We start from the raw sequence: 21423 nt of genomic DNA on the forward strand, positions 1-21423 counted from the left end.
TACGAAACATCATATTACACAATGTTTATGAAATTTTAAATTTTTAAATTTTAAATTTTAAATTTTACTTTTTAATTTTTCGAAATGTTCATTGTTTACCGACTTGGAAATTTTCATGGCACTTCTGCGCTAAGTTACATACTTATTTGCAGAGCTTTGAAGTTTCATGAGGAACATAGATATTCTCACAATATATAATTGAACCCACTAATTTTGTTGACGCGTTCATATATAAATATAAATATAAATATAAATATAAATATAAATATATATATATATATATATATATACATTCACGCATACATGTTTATACAACTGTATATGCTTTCCAGCAGCCCTTCATTTTAAACATATTGTATACATGTTGGATAAGCTAACATACTCACATTTTTAGTATTTTATATATTATGTAATTCCAATTCATTATCTCATGTTTGGTTTTTCGTAAATACCTGCAGTTAGACCATTTAAAAATTTTCTTCCATATTTTTGCTCCAATATTTTTCGCCTATTTTTTGCGCCCTTTTTATTACCCCCTTTTCTTTTGTGTTCCCCTACACATGCATATCTCTTTCTGGTAAATAATGTTTAAAGGAGATATCAAAAAGATATATGTAAAAAATCACATCAAGAAGATATATTTCGTAAAAAGACATAATGAAAATAGCAGTATTGAAGAAAAAAATAGCAGTATTCTTTACAAAAATTTCGATGATTTTGTTGCAATTTTAGTAAATATAAGAAAATTTGATAAAAATATAAAAAAATTAAAAGTTGATAAACGCAGCTCAGAATTTTCCAATATATTGTTAAAATATTTAAGTTTTCATGTGCATAAATTTGGTTATAAATTTCACTCGTTTATTTTAGAATACACTAAGGATTTGGCAGACTTTGACATAAATAATTGCTATGTTATAAATGAAATAAGCAAAACTGATATTCAGAATGTTGTAAAGAATGGATATTCGAGAATATTGTTTAAGTATGATAGTGTAAAAAATTTATTACATTACATAAAAAGACATATTATTATATTTGATACATTTAATGCAAATATTCAGCAGCTACTAACCAGATACTTGTATGTTTCCTTAAACCCTCTCAATTTGCTTATTTTTGTATATTTAAAAATTTACAACAATGGTGCTATAAACGGTACTATAAATGATGATACAAATGGTGCTATAAATACCAACAAGGCTAATGTCCAAAACAATAATAAAAAATCAAATGGGGAGTTAGTAATATGTAGTGTTAAAAATGCAGGGAAACATACTCCAGTGTCGAGGAAAGACGGCGTTCCTCTGCAAAATATTATGAATGATGTTGCAAAAATTTTCGAAAGGGATACCTTCTTTTGTAACGATTTATATTTCTTTTTATGCACATATGCAGAATATATTATGAAATATACTATAATTAGTTGTTATGGTGAAATATATAACGATAATGAAGTTATAAAAGGGAAATTAAAAATATTTCAGTGGTCCAAAAGGAGTATAAGAAGTTGTGTAATGCAAAAAATACGTCTATATGGCACTTTAAAAAATTTAAAATTAACTGATAAAATTAATATTAAGTACACTTTTAATTCATACGAAATGAATGTTATTCAATATATTAAAAATTTTAAAAGGTTTACGGAAGTTGGTAATGGTTTTAAAAATATTAAAATGTCTCACAGAAATTATTCATATATTTATGAATTAGTTTTACTCCTTTATTTTATCAAAAAGTGCTTATATCATTTGAATGATAATGTCGATTTTGTTTTACAAGTTTCCCTATACACTATATATAAAACCATAAAAGTGACTATTATATATTTATATTTTAACTTACCAAAATATATGAATCATTACTTTTTGAATATTTTTTTAATATTTTTTAAAAATAAAACAAAAAAAGTATCAGCTACTATGAACAAAATGAAAAGGACATACAGAAATGTTATGAATAATGTATCTAAGCAAAGGATAAATTATATGAGGAAAAAATTGTTTAACTGTGCGAAAGTGAATAAACAAAATGACACAAACAAAGTACATATGAAGAAGACAGCTATTGTCAAAATTGATATTAAAAATTCAGAAAAAAAAAAATTAAAAGAAATTTTAAATATCACCTTTTTTGAAATAGATAACTATAATGAAAGAGTGTACAATGGGAGTGAACTAAAAAATTTTTTGAATTTCCATGTCTACGGTTCTGTTATACAGTTAAAATATAACAGTGAACAGCACTTGAGAAGGAAAGAGAAGCTTCGAAAGGATAAATTCTTATCAATAAAAAAAAAAGTAAGGGAAAAAATAGAGAAAATGGGGAAAGTAGAGAAAATGGAAAAAACAGAAAAAAAGGAAAAAGTTGAAAAAATAGAAAAAGCGGAAAAAGAGGAAAAAATAGAAAAAGAGGAAAAAATGGAAAAAAAGGAAAGTGACCAAAAGTATGAAAAAAAATGTAATTTTTTCTACCCAAATAAGTTTCTGTTTATGAAAAGATATTCCTCACTATATAGAAAGACATCCAGAAATAGGATTAGGAAAAGGGAAAACTTATATGATAGCATTTCTGTAAATGCACAAGCAAATAATGCAAAATGCTATATCTGCAACAGGTTCTTGTATAAGCGTAAAAATAATAAAGATGAATTAACTAAGGTGCACCCTTTTAATTGTGATCAAAATGTTACCAACATATATTCTGAAGATGGTTATGTTTGTAAGAAGAGAGTTTTGCATAAGCTACTAAAATGTACATACGGAAATCTTCTAAAGCAAAATAAATGCGTTTTAATTAAGAAAAGTGAGAATGCTTATTGCACGAACCTTCCTATGTATGCAAATGATTATAAAGTTGAAAATAATGAATGTTTTAATAATAACCACCATGTGAATAGCCATTTTGGTGCAAAAGTCGAAATTTTGAAACACGAGGAACAAATTTCTGGGCCTGTTCAGGATAATTCTAATGTTCATGAAAAAATTGAATACACTTTACCTTCTCAATTATTAGAAAATGCATCACCAAAAAATCAAATCAAAGTAGATAACGTAGAATTAGCAAGAAATGCAGATAGTGAAAGTAATTTTAGTGCGACTTTTGAGAAAAACAGGGCACAAGAGGAAGGAGTAGCAAACGAGGAAGGGGTAGCAAACGAGGAAGGGGTAGCAAACGAGGAAGGAGTAGCAAACGAGGAAGAGATAGCACAAGAGGAAGGGGTAACACATGAGGAAGGGATAGCACAAGAGGAAGAGGTAGCAAAAGAGGAAGAGATAGCACAAGAGGAAGGGGTAGCACAAGAGGAAGGGGTAGCACAAGAGGAAGGGGTAGCACAAGAGGAAGAGATAGCACAAGAGGAAGAGATAGCACAAGATGAAGGGGTAGCAAACGAGGAAGAGATAGCACAAGAGGAAGGGGTAACACATGAGGAAGGGATAGCACAAGAGGAAGAGATAGCAAACGAGGAAGAGAGAGCACAAGAAGAAGGGGTAGCACAAGAGGAAGGGGTAACACAGGAGGAAGAGGTAGCAAAAGAGGAAGATATAGCACAAGAGGAAGGGGTAGCACAAGAGGAAGGGGTAACACAAGAGGAAGAGGTAGCAAAAGAGGAAGAGATAGCACAAGAGGAAGAGGTAGCAAAAGAGGAAATGATCGAAGGGAATAAAGCAACACAGGAAGACGAACCGATGCAAAGTCCAAGTAATACAAAAGATGTAAAAATGATGGAGACAGAGAATGCTAAAGTAATAGATGAAGAGATCATTGGTAGTTGTAGTCATAGTTTTAATCATAGTTTTAGTCGTACTTTTAGTCCTAGTAGTAGTCTTCCTGGTGATAAAGCTGCAAATAATGATTCTTTACAAAATCGCAAAGAGGAGGAACGTGATAAGATGTCCATTGTATCATCAAAAGAAAAATGTATGAATGGAACTAAGCATAAAAAAAGTGATGAACAACGTAATATAAAAAATGAGGGAAAATATGCGAAATACTTTTCCGATGAGTCGACTGCCACAGAAAGTTCAACGGATGATGAAGATTTTTACATAAAAATAGGAGGAAAATTAATAAAAAACGGGAAAAAAAAAAAAAAAAAAAAAAAAAGTTATAAAAGATGGAAAAAAGAAAAAAGAAATAATAGAAGTTGAAAAAAGTGGAAATAATGTAAGGAGAAGCATAAGACTTCAGCATAAATTAAAAAGAAAAATCAAGGTGCAAAAAGATATATTAAAAGGCAAAAATCGTGTTAGCCAAATAAGAAACAGGAAGGGACAATTTGTAAAAGAAGGCAAAAATCAAAGCAACGCATACAATAAAAAGGACACAGAAAATACATTTTCAGAAGTGGGGCTAAAAGATGGACAAGAAGAACAAAAAGGAACAAATGAAAAGGATTCAGTGAAAAAGAAAAAAGTAGGAAAACAAAATATATGTGTAACAAATGACAAATATAATAATGATAAACGGAGGAAGGGGAGTAATAGTAGTAGGACTAGAAGTAGGAGTAGAAGTGGAAGTAGAAGTGGAAGTAAGAGTAGCAGCAGGAGGAGTGACAGGGGGGTAGATCTAGGAAACTGTGGAAAAGACCACCGTGGAGATGAAGCTTACACCATACATAATGGAGGTCAAAGGGATCAAGGAGTAGGCAAGGAAGGAAAAGATCATTCAAAAAAAAAAATTTCGGATATAAAAAAAAAGAATCCGAATAAAAAAAAAGATTGCACTTATGATGAAACGCCAAAAGGGAAAAATAGTAAAAAGTTAATATTTACTATGTCACTGAGTGATAGTACCGGGGAGTCTTTGAATTTAGAAAATGCAAATGTTAACAGAGCTGTGCAAGGTTCTATAGCACGAAAGGAAAAAGATAAAAGGACGAAAAAGATAGGCGAACCGTTAAATACGGATGCAAAGTATGAGAATAAATATGAAAAATATGAAGATATAAAAATAGCAAAAGAGAACGTCCAAATGTTAAGAGAGAATAATGTGGACCATTTTGATAAACCATTTGCAGATACATACGAAATATATATGAATGAAAGAATAGAAGAAGATAAGATATATAGTATTTATAGCAAATTCAAATTAGTTGTTATTTATTTATTTGATCATTATGTTATTGGAGGTTTATATCTGATTAATCCTTACAACAGTCAGGAAAAAAAAAGGTATATTCATTTTGCCAGAATGCAATCAAATATTAATAACATAAATCATACAAAAATATTTCATTATAACAGTAACGAATTAGTAGGATCATTAAAGAAGAATTCCAAGATATTACTATTAAGTGATAAGAATGAAAAGAGGGTAATGAAAATTTTATCAAAACGTGGAAATGGGATTAATGGTAGTACATATAAATGTATGATTAACGATAAATTATTAGCTTGTAAAGTCCAACAAAAATTGCATTTAGCAAAAAAAGAAATATATTTTTCTTATATACTTAAGGTAAGAAAAAGTAATAAGTTGTACAAATATACCAAATATAGTAACATAAATTATAGTAGCAAAAATTTTTTTTTTGAAATATTTAAAGAAAATAGATATATTTTTCCTGATGAATTACATTATAGAATGAACAAAAAAAAGTCAGGTTCTTCTAATGCTTTACAAAAATCTAAAAATAAAAATGATATACAAAATGGTGGAACTCAAAATCCATCGAATGAAAATGGCATGTCTATTTTGCTCATGAACACATACAAATATGTCATATCTTTAAACGAGTTAATCAATACTTATATTAAAAAAAATTATAAAGCGATAAGTGAGGAATTTATTTTATTTATTGTATACCAGATTATTGTAGGTGTACTACAGTTACATTTATTGGATGTGTTACATGGGGATCTTAAAATCGATAATATTTTAATTGTGAAAAATGAAAATATGTCCAATGATGATGGAACAAAGGATTATAATATACGTAAAAAGGATAGAAACGATAAAAATTATAAAAATGATGAAAACGGTAGAAACCATATAAATGATAAATATGATGAAAACGGTAGAAACCATATAAATGATGAAAAGGACAAAAGTAAAGCTGCAAAGAAGAAGGGGAAAAATAATCATTGTGAAAATCCTAAGGAGGATGGAAAACAAAAATATAATTATAATGACCTTTTTTATAATGATAAATTAAAGGAAGATAATAAAAATGCATTTCTTAGAAATACTTTTCCTTTAAACTTATTCCTAATTGATATAGGTCGTGGTATAGATATTAAACATTTTAAAAAATATATCTTTTATGGAGAAAAAAATTGTGACTGTTATAATTTTTTAACTGACTCTGTTTATAATTATCATATAGATCTTGTAGGAATTGCTCAAGTAGCTAGCTGTCTATTATTTTACAGGCATATTGGGCATGTGAAATATAAATATGAAGATAAAATAGTAGATAGAAATAACATCGTTATTAACAATTTAGACATCACATACGTAACACATAACAATCATTTTTTAAAGCGTAACGGCAGTAATGGTAGTACTACTAATAATAAAAATAAGAACAATAACAATAACAACAACAACAACAACAACAACAACAAGGAGGAGGAGGAGGAGGACCAACAGGAAGAGAAGAAGAAGAAAAAAAAAGCTAGCGATAGTACCATTAGTAAGAGCAAATATCAGGAAATAGAAAATTTCATAAAAGCAAAGGAACAAACGTATGTGGAAAATGCAAATACGCTTGATAGTAACGACAAGTACTATAAAGGGGCGATTAACAAAGGCGAAAACGGCATGTGCTCATCTGCCTTAGACGATGTACATGCAGACTCCGGAAAGAAAAATTGCGCGCGGGATGGTAGTAGTACCAACGGTAATAGTGATAGTAAATGTAGTAGCAACAGTGGCAGTAACAGTAATAATAACAGTAATAGTAACAGTAACGGAGATAACAACTCCAAAGGAGAGGAGAAATGTAATTATACAACTAGAAGTCAGACGAAAATGAGGCGGGATCAGGAGCAGAAACAGGCGCAGAATAAGAAGCAGAATTATAAGACGAGAAAAAGGTCTAATGACGAAACGGACGAGGAGGATGAGAACAACTCGGAGAGGGTTTATTATATAGACTATTCGAAATTCTTATCAATAGATGAAAAAAATAAGGAAAAGATTAACAGCTATTTTAATGAAATTAAAAAACAAACAGACAGTTATTTTGTTGAAAAAGAAGAGGAAAATAAAATAAAAAATTTCAACGTAAAAATGATGTTAAGTAGGAAAAAATATCAAGATTTTTGGCAAATATTTTTTCATCTTTTATTAAATTTTTGTAATGTATACGAATTAAATTATATTCATTTTAATTCTAATGAGAAAAATAAAAATTGTGAAAAGGGTAATATGTCTAATAACATATTAATAAACAAATCGGACAATTATTATTTCAATTTTGACCAAAATAATTGGGAAGAAATTAACAGCAAAAATAAGAATAAGGTAGCTTCTATATATTTTAGCCAAAAGAGGAAATACTACAATAATAGCGAAAAAAATTATTATGGAGATACGGATTTAAAAAAGAGAAATAACGAGTCTATAAGTAACGCTTATTATAGTGATAGCACTAATAAAGCTAAAGGGATAATTAGAAGCAAAGAGATCGGCTGTTGCAATGGAAGAGGCATTGACAATGATATTAGGGGAGGAAGTTACATTAACAGAGGGATTGATATTAGCAGAGCCAATCGAGATAATGGGTATCCTCATAACCCACACACCACTAATGACCAGAGGGGCAACTTAAGAAGAGAATGTTTGAAAGAATCCTTAATTATGGGTGAGAATATAGGAAACAATAATAAATATTTTTTCATACAGAATTCTATTTCGAATTTGAAAAGCTTAAAAAAAACAATGCATGACAACTGGATAAATAATGGCAAGAGTAAAATGATAACAAATAACAAGACAGACCAGAACAGTAATGCTAACAAAAGTGATGGTAGATTTAAAAGAAAACTACTATTTTTTGAAAATGAACAGAATAAAACAAAGTGCAGGAAATTAAATGATGCAAATTATTATATCAGTGAATGCTCTTCTAATGACACTAAGAAATCCACAAAATATATCAACAAACTCATGAAAAAAAAAGCAATATTTATTCTTTTAAATTTAAAAAGAGCAATCGAAAAAATATTCGATGACGATGAAGAGAAGCAAGCAATACTGCTGAGGGAAATGTATAATGCATCCACCTTATTTTGAAGTGTAGCGCATATTGCATTTTTTCAGGCCTATTCTTGGAGGCACTTTTTTTACATATTCTTTTTTTTGTAAAACCTTCGTTATAAATACTTTTTTTTTTTTTTTTTTATTCTCCTCTTCTCAAATAGTTATTAACTAGCTAACATTATCATTGCTCATTATGTAGATTTACACATATGTTTCTATTTTATAATATATGGTGATATTTCTTTTTTGTTTTTTTCTTTTTCCCATTCCGTTACCTTTTCATCGAAACAATATTATATCTTTTGTGCGACTTTCATTTTATGTATGGTTCGAGCCCTGGATGTTCACTTGTGTGTAACAATTTTTAGCAATTGTTTTCTTCTTTTTAATATTTACGTCCTGCTTCTTTTTATGGAAACATCATTTATGATGGGAGTGCGAATGCATAACTATCTGTGAAGCTGCTTGTTTTTGCTTGTTTATCTTATTTTTTTTTTTTTTTTACTCTTTTTTGTTCCATATGCAAAAGAAAAATAAAAATCGAAAAATGGAAATGAAAATGAAAAAAAAAAAAAATCGCAGTAGCAGTATAATATGAAGTGTAAATAATTAAAACTTTTCCAACGTCAAATTAATAGTTTTTACGAATACTCAAAGAATAATTTGCTTCATTTCCATATTTTATTCTTTTTTTTTTTACCAATATAATCTTGTAGCTATTAATTTTAACAAAAAAAAAAAAATAAAATAAAATTGCTTATCAAAGGCCGTAAAATTGCAGAATTACCATTGTAAGTAGTAAACAAATCGGGGGATAATATGATATACACACTCTTGAGTTTATGTCCAATTCGTTTCGTACGTTAAATGTGTTTCATATATCTCCCATTAACTGAGAATTACACGGTTGTACGAACGCAAGAGCATATAGCATCCATTTTAACATAATTATTTTGCATACAAAAATAGGGAAATTCAATAATAAAGGCTGCGTGCTGGATGTGTAAGTATATCGCTAAATAAATGTTTCTATTTGATACATAGAAATATACTTTAAAAAATTAATTTTTTTTTTTTTTTTTTTGGAAGGTTTACTTCAAACCGAAGCAAATAATATGAGGTGTTTTCCCCTTATGAATTTACAAAAAAATAAAAGTCGATCGATTTATCCCGAAATTCGTGCAAAATGTACAACTTTGCAAAGTTATTTCGATCGAATTTTATTGATATAAATACAATAAATAAATTCGAAATTTTTTTAAAAACGATATTAGGAATATATAAGGCTCCAGATAGAACGCACTTGTTGGCCCATGCAGCAGATATATCAGCGTTATATGCAGTAAAAAAAATATATAATTATATGAAAGAAGATGAAGAAGGTAGGGTTATACTACGCGAGAAGCCTTTGCTAATTAGACAAGATATACAATTTAATGAACTAAAAAAATTACCAAAAAATACGTTAGGATATAAATATATGGAATTTTTAGAAACATATAAATTACATGCACATGACAGAGAAGTGTCTCATTTTTTTACTGATATAAATTATTCATACATTTTAACAAGATACAGACAAATTCACGATATAGGACATGTTGTATACGATTTAAATATATCCATAGAATCAGAAGCAGCTCTCAAACTAATTGAATTAATACAAACCAAATTGCCTATCACATTACTAGCTGTTTTAATAGCCCCTCTTATGACACCCCTTTATCGATTTCAATATACATTTAAAGATCAAATTCCATCAAATTTTCTGACATCAAATTTTGACTATACATATAACGATATATATAAATATATAGATGAGATGTCCATTAAGCAGTATGAATATAATTTAACTGATTATTTTCATGTTGACAAAAGGGGTGATAATATTTTTTATAATAAATTATATAAGTACTATTTTGACAATATTAATAATTCGTCCTTTGTGAGAGGATCTATTATATACGGTTTTGAAAATAATAGTAATAACGACATCATATTTGATAAATTAAATAATGAATACATATTTTTAAAAAATCCTGAAAAAAAATATCTTCTTTTTCAATATAAACCAAGAAAAATATTACTAAAACAGTTGTACCCATGGGCATACACCGCCGGGATATTAACACGTAAACCCTTGCATTCTATTCATATCGAAAAATGGCTTGATAAGGACATCGATCTGTTCAGAAAAACGTACAATATTCATCCTTTACCTTCACACTTACGTCTTATGGCCGGGATTAACTGAACGAGTTGACGGAAAAGGAGAATATGAACTAACAGACAATTATAATAATGTGGGGAAAATAAAGACGAACTTTAAAATATGTTTCCCTCGAAATGCATTTTTTCCTTAATATTTATACACGAATGGTGGAAATACCCAAACAAAACAAGATGAATGGAATAAATAATAAAGATGTAAAAAGTTTATTTTACACCCTCCAACAAATACGAATGCACATTTTTTTATCCCCCTTTTACTCTATTATATGAACACTTATTTTTTATGTGACACATGTTTTTTTGTAATTTTTTTTAATGCATAATTATTTTATTTTTATTTCTATTATTTTTCTATTATGTTGCTATTATTTTGCTATTATTTTGCTATTATTTTGCTATTATTTTGCTATTATTTTGCTATCATTTTGCTATCATTTTGCTATTATTTTGCTATTATATTTCTATTTTTTTTCAATTATTTTTCTATATTTTTCTTATTATTTTTCATTTTTTTTTTATTTCTTTGTCTTTTATTAAACGTAGAGCTGCGTGACGCAATGCTCTTTCTGCATGAGGATGTTGATAATCATACCTTTAAAAAAAAAAAAAAACATATATTTTGTAATAAACCATAACAATACTATTATTCAGTCGTATTATAAATGTCCCCCTTTTATTATAACATTTACTTCGTATTCATTGTGCATAATTTTAAATCTCGTTCATATGAAAAAAAATCCAAAAGGCCGTTTACACACTTTTTACGTCCATCAGATTATGTCAGATATTACACTTGTCTTTTTCTTTGCATTTCTTGCACTTACTGTGAAGCTAGACTCCATCCATTTTTTGAGTTTGCTTATTTCCGATTTTTCCTTTTTTATGTTCAACCTTTTCTTAAACCTCCTGTAAAAAAAAATAAGCGGAATTGTATAAAATGATTAAATGAACAAATAAATGGACAAATAAATGAACAAATAAATGAACAAATAAATGGACAAATAAATGAACAAATAAATGAACAAATAAATGGACAGAGATATAAATAATTAAATAAGGAGGTAAATGCACTTCTCCTTGCTGTATTTTATGAAAGAGAAAAGAAAAAGTCCCTCATGTATGTATATGTACATGTTTGTGCACTTTGCACATATATATATAACCTGATCGACTTCTTCGATCTGCATTCGCCCTTCTTAGCATGGGTAGTTCTAAAGTGTCTTTCATAATTATTATACAATATATACATACAGACAGCTGCGTATTTCTCTTTATTTACACTGATGTTTTTATTTTTATGTATAATGTTATATATATCTTCAGGAACTGATAAGATATACCCTCTTTTACAATACAAGTAATTTTGAATAAAAAAGTTTATATCCCCAACATTTTTTTTAAAATTTAATAATTCATTTAAAAAATTAATCATTTTACTTTTCGTATTTAAAAGAATATTTTTTTCTACAATAAAAGTTATATTAGTATAAATTTTTTTTTTGAAATTTTTCAAAAAAACTTTCTTCTTTTGTATATAATATAAAGAAGCAGAAATAAAAGAGTGCCCGTATTTTTCATATATTTTTTTAGCCTCTTCTATATGTTTGTGATCTTCGATAACAACATTCTTTATTTCTTCAATTAAAAAATTGAGAAAATTATTTTTAAGGATTCTTAATGAGGGCAAAGAATAATTTGTAAAATTCAACAGACTGTTCAACGTTTCATATTCTTTATTTTCTTTTTTGCTGTTGTAAAATAAGACAGACTCAACAATATCCTCATTGGTACTGCTACTGCTGCTCTTTTCTATGTTACTCTCTTCATTTTTATCCAGAATACTACTTCCATTTTGTACTCCTAGCGCTACTGGATTGTCTTCTGTCATTATAATATTATCTGATAATACATCGACATATGAACATACGCTTTCGTGAAAGGTATAGTGTATATACAAATTTGCATCCACTTGATAAATTTTTCTTATATTTATATCATTAGTAATTAAGATATAGTCACTTGATCTGCGCAATGTACTCACTATATTATTTTTACATGACCTGTTGTAGGTATTTGATATGAACACACATGGAATGTACGAATTGATAAAACAGTAGAAAGCATATATATCATTTTTATTGTAATAAATTAATATTTTTCTGTCTTTGTTTATATTTAACAAATAAAATAATATTAAAAATTTTTTGTCGTCGTTTAAAGGTGCATTAATACTCATATGCTTACAAATGTTTTTCCTGTATCCCCTCAAATCGAAATAGTGAAAAGGGTTGTAACAAATATCATCAGTAACTCCGCTAAAACGGTTAAACTTCTTTGGGGAAGAAGATATTTCATTCATATTCTTTTCAAAAATAATTTTGTATTTTATATTTTTTAAATACTGTATCATATCATTGACAACCCATCCATCAAATAATTTATTTATTAAAAGAATCTGCACCATATTACCTCTTTCTTGCCTTTCCTGCTTTTCTTTACAATATTTCATAATTTTTTTTAACATAACACTTTTTTTTTTTTTATATATTTCATATACATCATCTACCACAACAAAATTTATTTGCTCCAATAGAATACCCAAATCGCAGGAGTCATTTAAATTTTCTATGTTTAAGACAATAATATTATATAAAAAAAAATTTTTCTTTATATTATCAATGCTTTTCTCGTTCGATATTATGTATGTTGATATGTCGGCACTTTTTAGTTTTATTATGGTCTCGTACAGTGCTAGTGTTTTCTCTTTTGAGCAGCCAATGAAAAGGGTAGAGTTATGAGGGTAAAAAAAATTTTTTTTTTTGTCGTCATTATCGTTATCGTTTTTCTTATAGTTGTGGTTGTCGCTATTGTTGTTCTTATCGTTGTTGTCTACTTTTTTTTCTTTTTTTTTTTTTCCTAACTTTTCCATATATACATTTTCTCTTTTACCGTTTGTCGTGCTAGCCCTTGCAATGGCTCCTTGACACATTGAAGCTGTAGTAACACGCGCGTTTAATGACCCACCATTTGAAACATCCCCTTTTGTAGATTTTATTTTATAAAAAGAATAAATAATGTAAGCTATCACACAGTCTGAATGCAGTACATTTATAAAAAGATTGTTATACTTTAACAACTCAATTAACACATATTGATACATGTACATATAATATATATTTCTTTCATTTAACAACTCTTTTACGAAAATATTACTTACATTATTCGTTTCTATAATTTCGTTATTTTTTCCAAATAAACTACTTTTGTCTTTTTCCTTTGAAAAAATTTTATTCAAGTAAATATTTTCTTCCTCTTTTTTTTTTTTATTACCATATATAAAGTTTCTTTTTATAAAATCAGTTTTTAATCCTTTCTTTATTTTCGCTGATGATATAACGAACTTTCTCTTATCACTTTTGTTATATTTTCCAATAATTACACTGTAGGTACGACATGACATATTTAATTTAACCCTTTCATGAACATTATAATTTTGTAAAATTCTTTTTAATTCATTATAACGAGAAAAATAATTATATATATTTATCATATTTTATATGAGGCTAATTGAAGGAGTATTTGACTAACACTTTTTTGTGCCTCCTAGTTAAGGTACTTTTATATTTTTTTTTTTCTATAAATATTCTTCAATCGGCAGTTTTTTAGGTCAATCTTTCATCATGGTTTATCGGATGTACATATATATATATATATATATATATATATATATACAACACAGCTGATAACAGTACTACATGATGTCTCGTTTATGAAGCACGTTATGATAGTGTATCACATTTTGCTCATTATTTTAATTTTACTTTAACTCTTTTTGACGATTACATGTAAACAGCCTTTTTATATAATAAACTCTTACTATGCTAACATTTTCGTATGAACAAGTTTAAACATATACGATGCTTTTATTAAAAGTTGATGACACTACATGTGAGCAGCGTTACGAATATTGTTGTTTGTTCTATTTTTTGTGTTTTTTAATATTCGATAGTAATTGTTCCCTATTTCTTGCTTTCTTCAAAAAAAAAAAAAAAAAAAAATATTAATATAAAGGCAAGTAAAATCAGCTTTTTCACTATTTTTATTATAACAGAAATGAGCTTTTACTAACTCGAAAAAAGTACGTAAAAATATGCCGCAAAAATATCTTGTGCATTAATTTAAAAATAATCATGTTTTGTATCCTTTGCATTTTTTAAATTCATAGAGTTTTTTTTTATTTTTTTATTTTTTTAAAAAAATAACACATCTATTGTAACTTCATTATTTATTATTTTTTTTTTTTTTTTGTAAATATTAATACACAAGAACTGTTAATACTATTATAGATTATTATGTCAGTCATGATAAAAAATACATCTCTATTATGGGCAAATGATATTCATTTTATGTGAAGATATATTGAGAAGAAATATACTATTTATTATATTAGTTTCCTCTTTTTTTTTTTTTTTTTTAATTCGTCGTATTGAGAATTTCCTATTTTACTTATACATTTTCATCGGTGATGCCATCTAAGTTTATGATTTTTTTCTTTTTTTTCTTATTTTTTTGGATGTTAATATAACTAAAGTCTTTCCTTTTGAAATAACACTTTCTTATACATGTACTTGTGTAAATATAATTGTTTGTGGACTTACAGTGTTTGCATATATGTGCTAGCCCTTAAGTATGTGTAAGGTAAATATATACATGTATATACGCATGTAATACATATGTTATATGTATACATATGCATACATATATGCAGGTATATGTTTATGTACATATGCTTTGAATATTTACATGTAAGTACATACAGATATTCCCCTTTTGAGTAGTAGAAGATGTCTGGTTTAGTAACAAATTTAAACATTGAGAGCGGATATTTTAATGATGAGTTAAAAGAAGAACCAAATGAATCTAATTTCATGTATGTTAATATTAGTATGCTAATTCGAGCATACAAGAAAGACAGACATAAATTAACGATTTTAAATAAAAAATTAAACCTTATTAAAATAGTTGGGTTTGTACTTAATATAGAAGAAAAAAAAGAATTTATAGTTTACACAATTGATGACACAACAGGATATATTAAAGCAAAATTACTTCTAACATATTCTTTTAGTAATTATAATGAAAAAAATGATGATATTAAAGTTAATGATATAATACAGATATTTGGTATCTGTAACACTGTTAGTATTAACGAAGATTTAAGTATTTCCATAAGTTCAATTAACAAATTAAATTCGTTTAATTATTTATGTCATCATCATTTATTAGTATTTTATAATTATTTAAAATATATAGAGGATGAGAAAAAAAAACCCATAGAAGATGAAAAATCAGAAAATGATGGGGAAGGAAATCCTTCCAGTGTTCAAAATAATGAAAATCCTTTTTTTAATTCCTTCTTTTATTAATTTATCTTTCCATTTTTCAATTATTATTTTATTCATACCTTTTTCTACTAATATATTCATACCTATTTCTACTAATATATTCATACCTTTTTATATTGTTTTATTCTTTCCTTTTTTCTTCCTTATTTTTTTTACTGTTTATAAAAAGGTCATTTGTGCGTATTAATAGTAATTTTTGTAAAGATGATGCATGCACCATTTGTTACCATCTCTTGTAATACATGGGAATGTAACACGTATATATATACATGTGTCTATCTTTTTTTTTTTTTTGAATACTTGAAGGCACCCCTTTTAAGCTTTTTTTTATATATGTCATATATATTTGTTTCATCTTTAATTCTTCCATTTACCTTAAAATTTTTCTTTCATTTTTTTCATAAGATTAAACAGCGTTTTATTTAAAAAAAAAAAAAAAATACAGCTATATAAAAAGTTTGTGTCCTCATGTACACGCTTGTGGATACATGTACAAATGCCTAAATATCTTATCCCATTTTCTATGCAAAACCTGCATTGTTGTTACGAATTTAAAATTCGGAAACGTTTTCTTTTGCACATAAGAATAATTAAAAAGGTTTTCGTATTAAATATTGTCACTTTATAAATGTAAAAGGCCCTTTTAAAAAAATTATTTACTTCGAATAACAATACCCGCAGTACAAACGACAAGATAATTAGAAGAGCATATACACATATTATATGTACATAAATTACATATGCACAAATGTTACATAATTAAAGGGTCATTTTCTCCCTTTTAACAGAGCATCGACTAATGTGTTTCGTTTTACACTTAATTTGAGTTTTGCTGTTTATTGTGACCATTTTAATATACACCTTTTTTTTTAAATAAAATAATTAATTATATTATATTAGTAATACACTCTTAAAATTCATAACTACTATTATATAATATTTCACATTACTTTATTTCTTTTAATAAAGCTGTGGCAAAATTTTAAAGTTTAAATTTGGTAGAGGAAAAAAGAATAATTCAAGTTCATGTAAAAAAAAAAAAATTTTTCTCTTTCATGTCCTTTCAGGAGCCCATTTTTTTTTTTTTTTTTTTTTTTTTTTTTTTTTATTGATTGTAAACACCTTCATGATATAAACGTGAAATTTTAATTATTCAGTGTAAACATAAATATAACATATTTAAAATTTAGAAGATATTAATGTGTTACTGTTACTCCTTTTTTTAGTGATTATTTAATCACCTTTAATATTCAGGATTACCTGAATATTAGAAAATAACAGCAAATTGTAGAGCTGTAATTTCCTTACAAATTTTTAACCGTATCTTTCGAAGTACATATTTATATGTATATATGTATACATTATGCAGTATTACTCTTGGTACTTCAGTCACAGCGTATACATGTTTACATAAATGTCATTCGGTTGATATCATCTCTGCACTACTTTTATCACAATTTTTTATTCTAACTTGATTTTATTTCTTTTCACTTTTATTTCACCTTTATTTTGCCATTATTTCACCTTTATTTCACACCTTTTTACCATTTTTCACACTTTTTTATTTTATTATTTTTTTTATTTGAATATATTTATATTACTCCTGTTCACATTTTCCTTTTATTATAATATGAATTCTCTGGGAAGAAAACTGAAGCTAATGAATTATGAAAATATCGATATTGGAAAAGACGATTTTTATCATATGGTATTAAAACTTGAAGAGGAAAAAATTCGTCTGTATAAACCAAAGGAGAGAGAAAAAATTAATTATATGAAGGAAAAAAATTATGTTGAACATATATTAAAATATTTAAAAAAGTTAAATATTAACACAACTAATATTAATAAATCGAATATTAATGATGCAGAAGTTAGGACGTACATTTTGAACAACTTGACAACATTAGCTTTAATTGATGATTATAAGGATTTAATTCATTTTGATAATCATGAAGATGATGATAATGATAATGCAAATGTAGAAAATCGTGAAACACACAATGCCTTAAATGTGTCTGAAAAAAATAATGAGATCAACTCAAAACATAAAGATGAAACAAAGGATATCACTTTAGTAAATTTTTTCGAATTGAATTATCTTAATTGTCGTGATAAGGAAGAACAAATGACACGAATTATTACATTGAATGTATTAACTGAAAAAATTAATGATATATTTAAAGCGAATAATATACCACTACTAGAATGTAATAATAACAGTAATAATAGTAATAACTATAACCGTTTACATGATATCATATCTGCGTTGCACTTAATAAAGGAAAAGTTGAAAGATAAAAAAAAAATATATAATGCAGATTACGAAAATTTATTTAATTTTAACATTACCGTTTCGAATAATAATTTAAAAGATTTTGCTTACATCATAAAATATATTTTTAATGAAGTATTAAAGGAGAGGAAAACACATATAAAAAATATTCTTAATGAAATACAAATATTAACCTATAACCCAGTCATCGATATAAAACAGGGCAAAGTTGGAAGATGAAGTTTTTCAAAAGGGAACACGAGTTAAAAAAAAGAAAAAAAATACTTTCTTGCGCGTATGTGGGTGTACATGTATTTGCGAGCTCACATAAGCACATACTTACACCCACATGTGCGCAAATACATACATGTACACATATACATACGAATATATATAAATATATGCATATCTTTACGCGTTTCTATTTCATCCTACATTTTTGAAAACTGGCTTCTACTAATGGAAAAAGGAGCCTTTTTTTTTAAAAGCATTATATTTATCCATGTGTAACGCATCATAACAACAGTTTCATTTGAAATCAAATCAAAAAAAAATGCATTTCATAATCAAATTTATAAAAAAGAAGAAAAATTCTTAATTGGTCAGAAAATAAATGAAAAAAAAAAAAATAATAAAATAATTCGAGAAAATATACTGTATATAAAAATTAAAAATAAAAATGGAAAATCAAACTAACATATATGTTTACATAAAAATTGCATATAGGCCTACTAGACAATGCATAGTACTATGTACATTTGCGCTATGTATGGAAAAGGGAGTTTAGTTAATTACAGTTATAAGTTCGATTACATTGCACATTACTTTTTCCGTTTTTCCTTTTTCTTTCTTCAAGGTTTGCACTCCCCCTTTTCATTCACAGTTCAGGCAAAAGTTCCAGGTTTTCTATATAGTCAGGCAAATACTTTTGAACGTCCTTGTATTTATTTAAGTGCTCCTCGAAGGTTAAAATTTCAGGCTGATTTGTGTAGATATATTTGTTTGATGTGTTTCTTAAATGAAATGGGACATCGAAACTATATTCATTACATATTTGTTTGGCGTTATTTTCAACAACGTAAATATAATTACTCTTTGAAGATTTACACAAAACAATAACAGCATATATTAATGCTGTCTGACATTCAGGCATCCCTATAGCCTTACATGCATAATGAGTATTAATACATATAGATAAAACATCATGGTTAGCCAAACCAATATCTTCTGAAGCTATTCTAATTAATCTTCTACATATATATAAAGGATCTTCCCCATTTTTTAGCGATTTGGTTAAATATAAAATAGCAGCTTTTATATTTCCTGCTCTTATACTTTTATGTAAACCTGAAATAAAATTGTAATGATCTAACTTGTTATCATTTGATGGAAAATTCTGTAAAAAATTTTTTATATTTTTTAATTGTATGACTTTCTTGCTACTTTGAGAGTCTGTAGAATTATGTAATGTTTCATTGTAATCCCTTAATTTTATCTGTTTTTTTATTATATCATTTTTTTTTATTTCTTCCTCAGGTTCTTGTGAATTGAGTATTTTTTCCATATATTTTCCAATGTCTTTTTCCATTTTTCCTACTTCTTTTCCTACATCTTTTCCTACTTCTTTTCCTACATCTTTTCCTACTTCTTTTCCTACATCTTTTCCTACTTCTTTTTCTACTTCCTTTCCTTTTTCTATTTCTTTTCCTCTTTCCATTTCCTTTTCTTTTTCTTTCTCCTTTAATTCTTCACGCTTCATATTCTGTATAGCAAAATCGATGATATTTATCGCTACACGTGCGTCCCCACAGGAATGATTAATAATGATGTTTAAAGCACTGTTTTCTATATCTACGTTTAATTTATTTATGACTCTTTTTATAATTAAGGCTAATTCTATTTTATCATACGGGTTCAGGTATAAATATAAACATCGCGAACTTATAGATGCATTTAAAATATTCATTGGATTGAATAAACAAGTTGCCAGTAGGTAAAAATACCCTTTTTTTAAAATTAATAATACATTTTCTTGTTGATTTTTATTTAATCTATTAATATCTTTTATACATAAAATAGTTTTCCTTTTTGATAACTTATAATTTATTATAGACTGATCATATATTTTTCTTAATTCATTATTTAAATTATTTAAATGAAATAGCGATATAAATAAATTACTAGTTTTATTTTTGATAACATTTACTAAGGATGATTTTCCAGAACCAGCAGGTCCACATAAAATCAAATTAAAATTTAAGTCTTCCTCTAACACTTTTGTTAATAATGGATTTCTTTTACTTCTTATTTCATTTATATAATCTTCTTTATATATTGGTTCATATATTTTATGTAATGGCATAATATTTTCATTTATATGGTTTTCATTTTTCTTAACAGTATTTTTTTCCTTATCTTTGTTTACATCCCAATCATCTACTTTTCCCTTTTCACGTTTAGTATCTTTATTTTCATTAACTATAATATCTCGATCATCAACTTTTTCTTTTGTAACCTTATCTTCATATTTTACCTTAACTCTAATTGATTGACTTTCGATATCATTATTCTCATTCTTAATAACATTATTATTTATATTTTCATTATCGTCTTCTTCTGATATTTCTTTTTTTATCCTAACTGTTGCGATGTTATTCATTTTTGCCTCTTCTACATTTTTCTTCTTTACTTTCCCTACACTTTCGTCATTTTCATTTTTTACTGCATTCACCTTTTTAAAAATACCAAATTTATCCAAAGTATTTTGAGACTTTATTACATTTTTTTTTATAAATACAGATTTTCTCTTCATTTCTTTAAAAATTGATTAAAGAAAAATATAGCATTAAGTGTTCACGCAACATTATTATAAATGTAGAAAAAGAAACAAACAATTTTAATTCATTCATCAGAAAGGGAGCTGCAAAAATGAAGAGAAACGAATATGGGGAAGCAAATATGGGGAAGCAAATATGGGGAAGCAAATATGGGGAAGCGAATCTGGAGAAGTAAATTTGGAGAAGCAAAAAAAAATTAGAAACATAAAAATAACTTTTACACATTAAAACAAAATTTACTATATTAGCACTTCATTCTTTTTTCCTACATTATAAACCATGTGTACTATTTTGCATAGGCTTTTTTTTCTCATTTTTTACTAATAAAATTTTGATTTTCTCAAAAAAAAAGAAAAAAAGGATTTTTTAAAATACAAAAATATAACAATGCACTTAATAATTTCACACCTTATTACATTATTGGAAATAATGCACATCTGGATAATGTATAATATTTCTTCTTGAA

The 21423-nt window shown here is 26.8% G+C and overlaps 6 protein-coding genes across 6 annotated transcripts; 4 read left to right on the top strand and 2 right to left on the bottom strand.

Moving 5' to 3' along the window:
- Positions 1–584: 584 nt before the first annotated feature.
- PmUG01_09021600 (conserved Plasmodium protein, unknown function) lies at positions 585–8241 on the top strand (the record flags this gene model as incomplete). Its single annotated transcript, XM_029004896.1, has 2 exons — positions 585–3960; positions 4145–8241. The coding sequence occupies 2 exons, from the start codon at positions 585–587 to the stop codon at positions 8239–8241; spliced, it is 7473 nt and encodes a 2490-aa protein (XP_028861540.1).
- Positions 8242–9394: 1153 nt separating this feature from the next.
- On the top strand, positions 9395–10462 carry COQ4 (ubiquinone biosynthesis protein COQ4, putative; the record flags this gene model as incomplete). The annotated part of the gene is made up of 1 exon (XM_029004897.1): positions 9395–10462. One exon carries the CDS (start codon positions 9395–9397, stop codon positions 10460–10462), a length of 1068 nt encoding a protein of 355 aa, XP_028861541.1.
- A 748-nt stretch (positions 10463–11210) lies between these two features.
- Positions 11211–13900, bottom strand: PmUG01_09021800 (conserved Plasmodium protein, unknown function; the record flags this gene model as incomplete). Its single annotated transcript, XM_029004898.1, has 2 exons — positions 11211–11346; positions 11604–13900. 2 exons carry the CDS (start codon positions 13898–13900, stop codon positions 11211–11213), a joined length of 2433 nt encoding a protein of 810 aa, XP_028861542.1.
- A 1384-nt stretch (positions 13901–15284) lies between these two features.
- PmUG01_09021900 (conserved Plasmodium protein, unknown function) lies at positions 15285–15866 on the top strand (the record flags this gene model as incomplete). Its single annotated transcript, XM_029004900.1, has 1 exon — positions 15285–15866. The coding sequence occupies one exon, from the start codon at positions 15285–15287 to the stop codon at positions 15864–15866; it is 582 nt and encodes a 193-aa protein (XP_028861543.1).
- A 1609-nt stretch (positions 15867–17475) lies between these two features.
- On the top strand, positions 17476–18360 carry PmUG01_09022000 (conserved Plasmodium protein, unknown function; the record flags this gene model as incomplete). Its single annotated transcript, XM_029004901.1, has 1 exon — positions 17476–18360. The coding sequence occupies one exon, from the start codon at positions 17476–17478 to the stop codon at positions 18358–18360; it is 885 nt and encodes a 294-aa protein (XP_028861544.1).
- A 637-nt stretch (positions 18361–18997) lies between these two features.
- On the bottom strand, positions 18998–20932 carry PmUG01_09022100 (DNA helicase, putative; the record flags this gene model as incomplete). The annotated part of the gene is made up of 1 exon (XM_029004902.1): positions 18998–20932. One exon carries the CDS (start codon positions 20930–20932, stop codon positions 18998–19000), a length of 1935 nt encoding a protein of 644 aa, XP_028861545.1.
- Between the last annotated feature and the right edge of the window lie 491 nt (positions 20933–21423).

Source organism: Plasmodium malariae, assembly GCF_900090045.1.
Source record: "Plasmodium malariae genome assembly, chromosome: 9".
Lineage (NCBI taxonomy): Eukaryota > Apicomplexa > Aconoidasida > Haemosporida > Plasmodiidae > Plasmodium > Plasmodium malariae.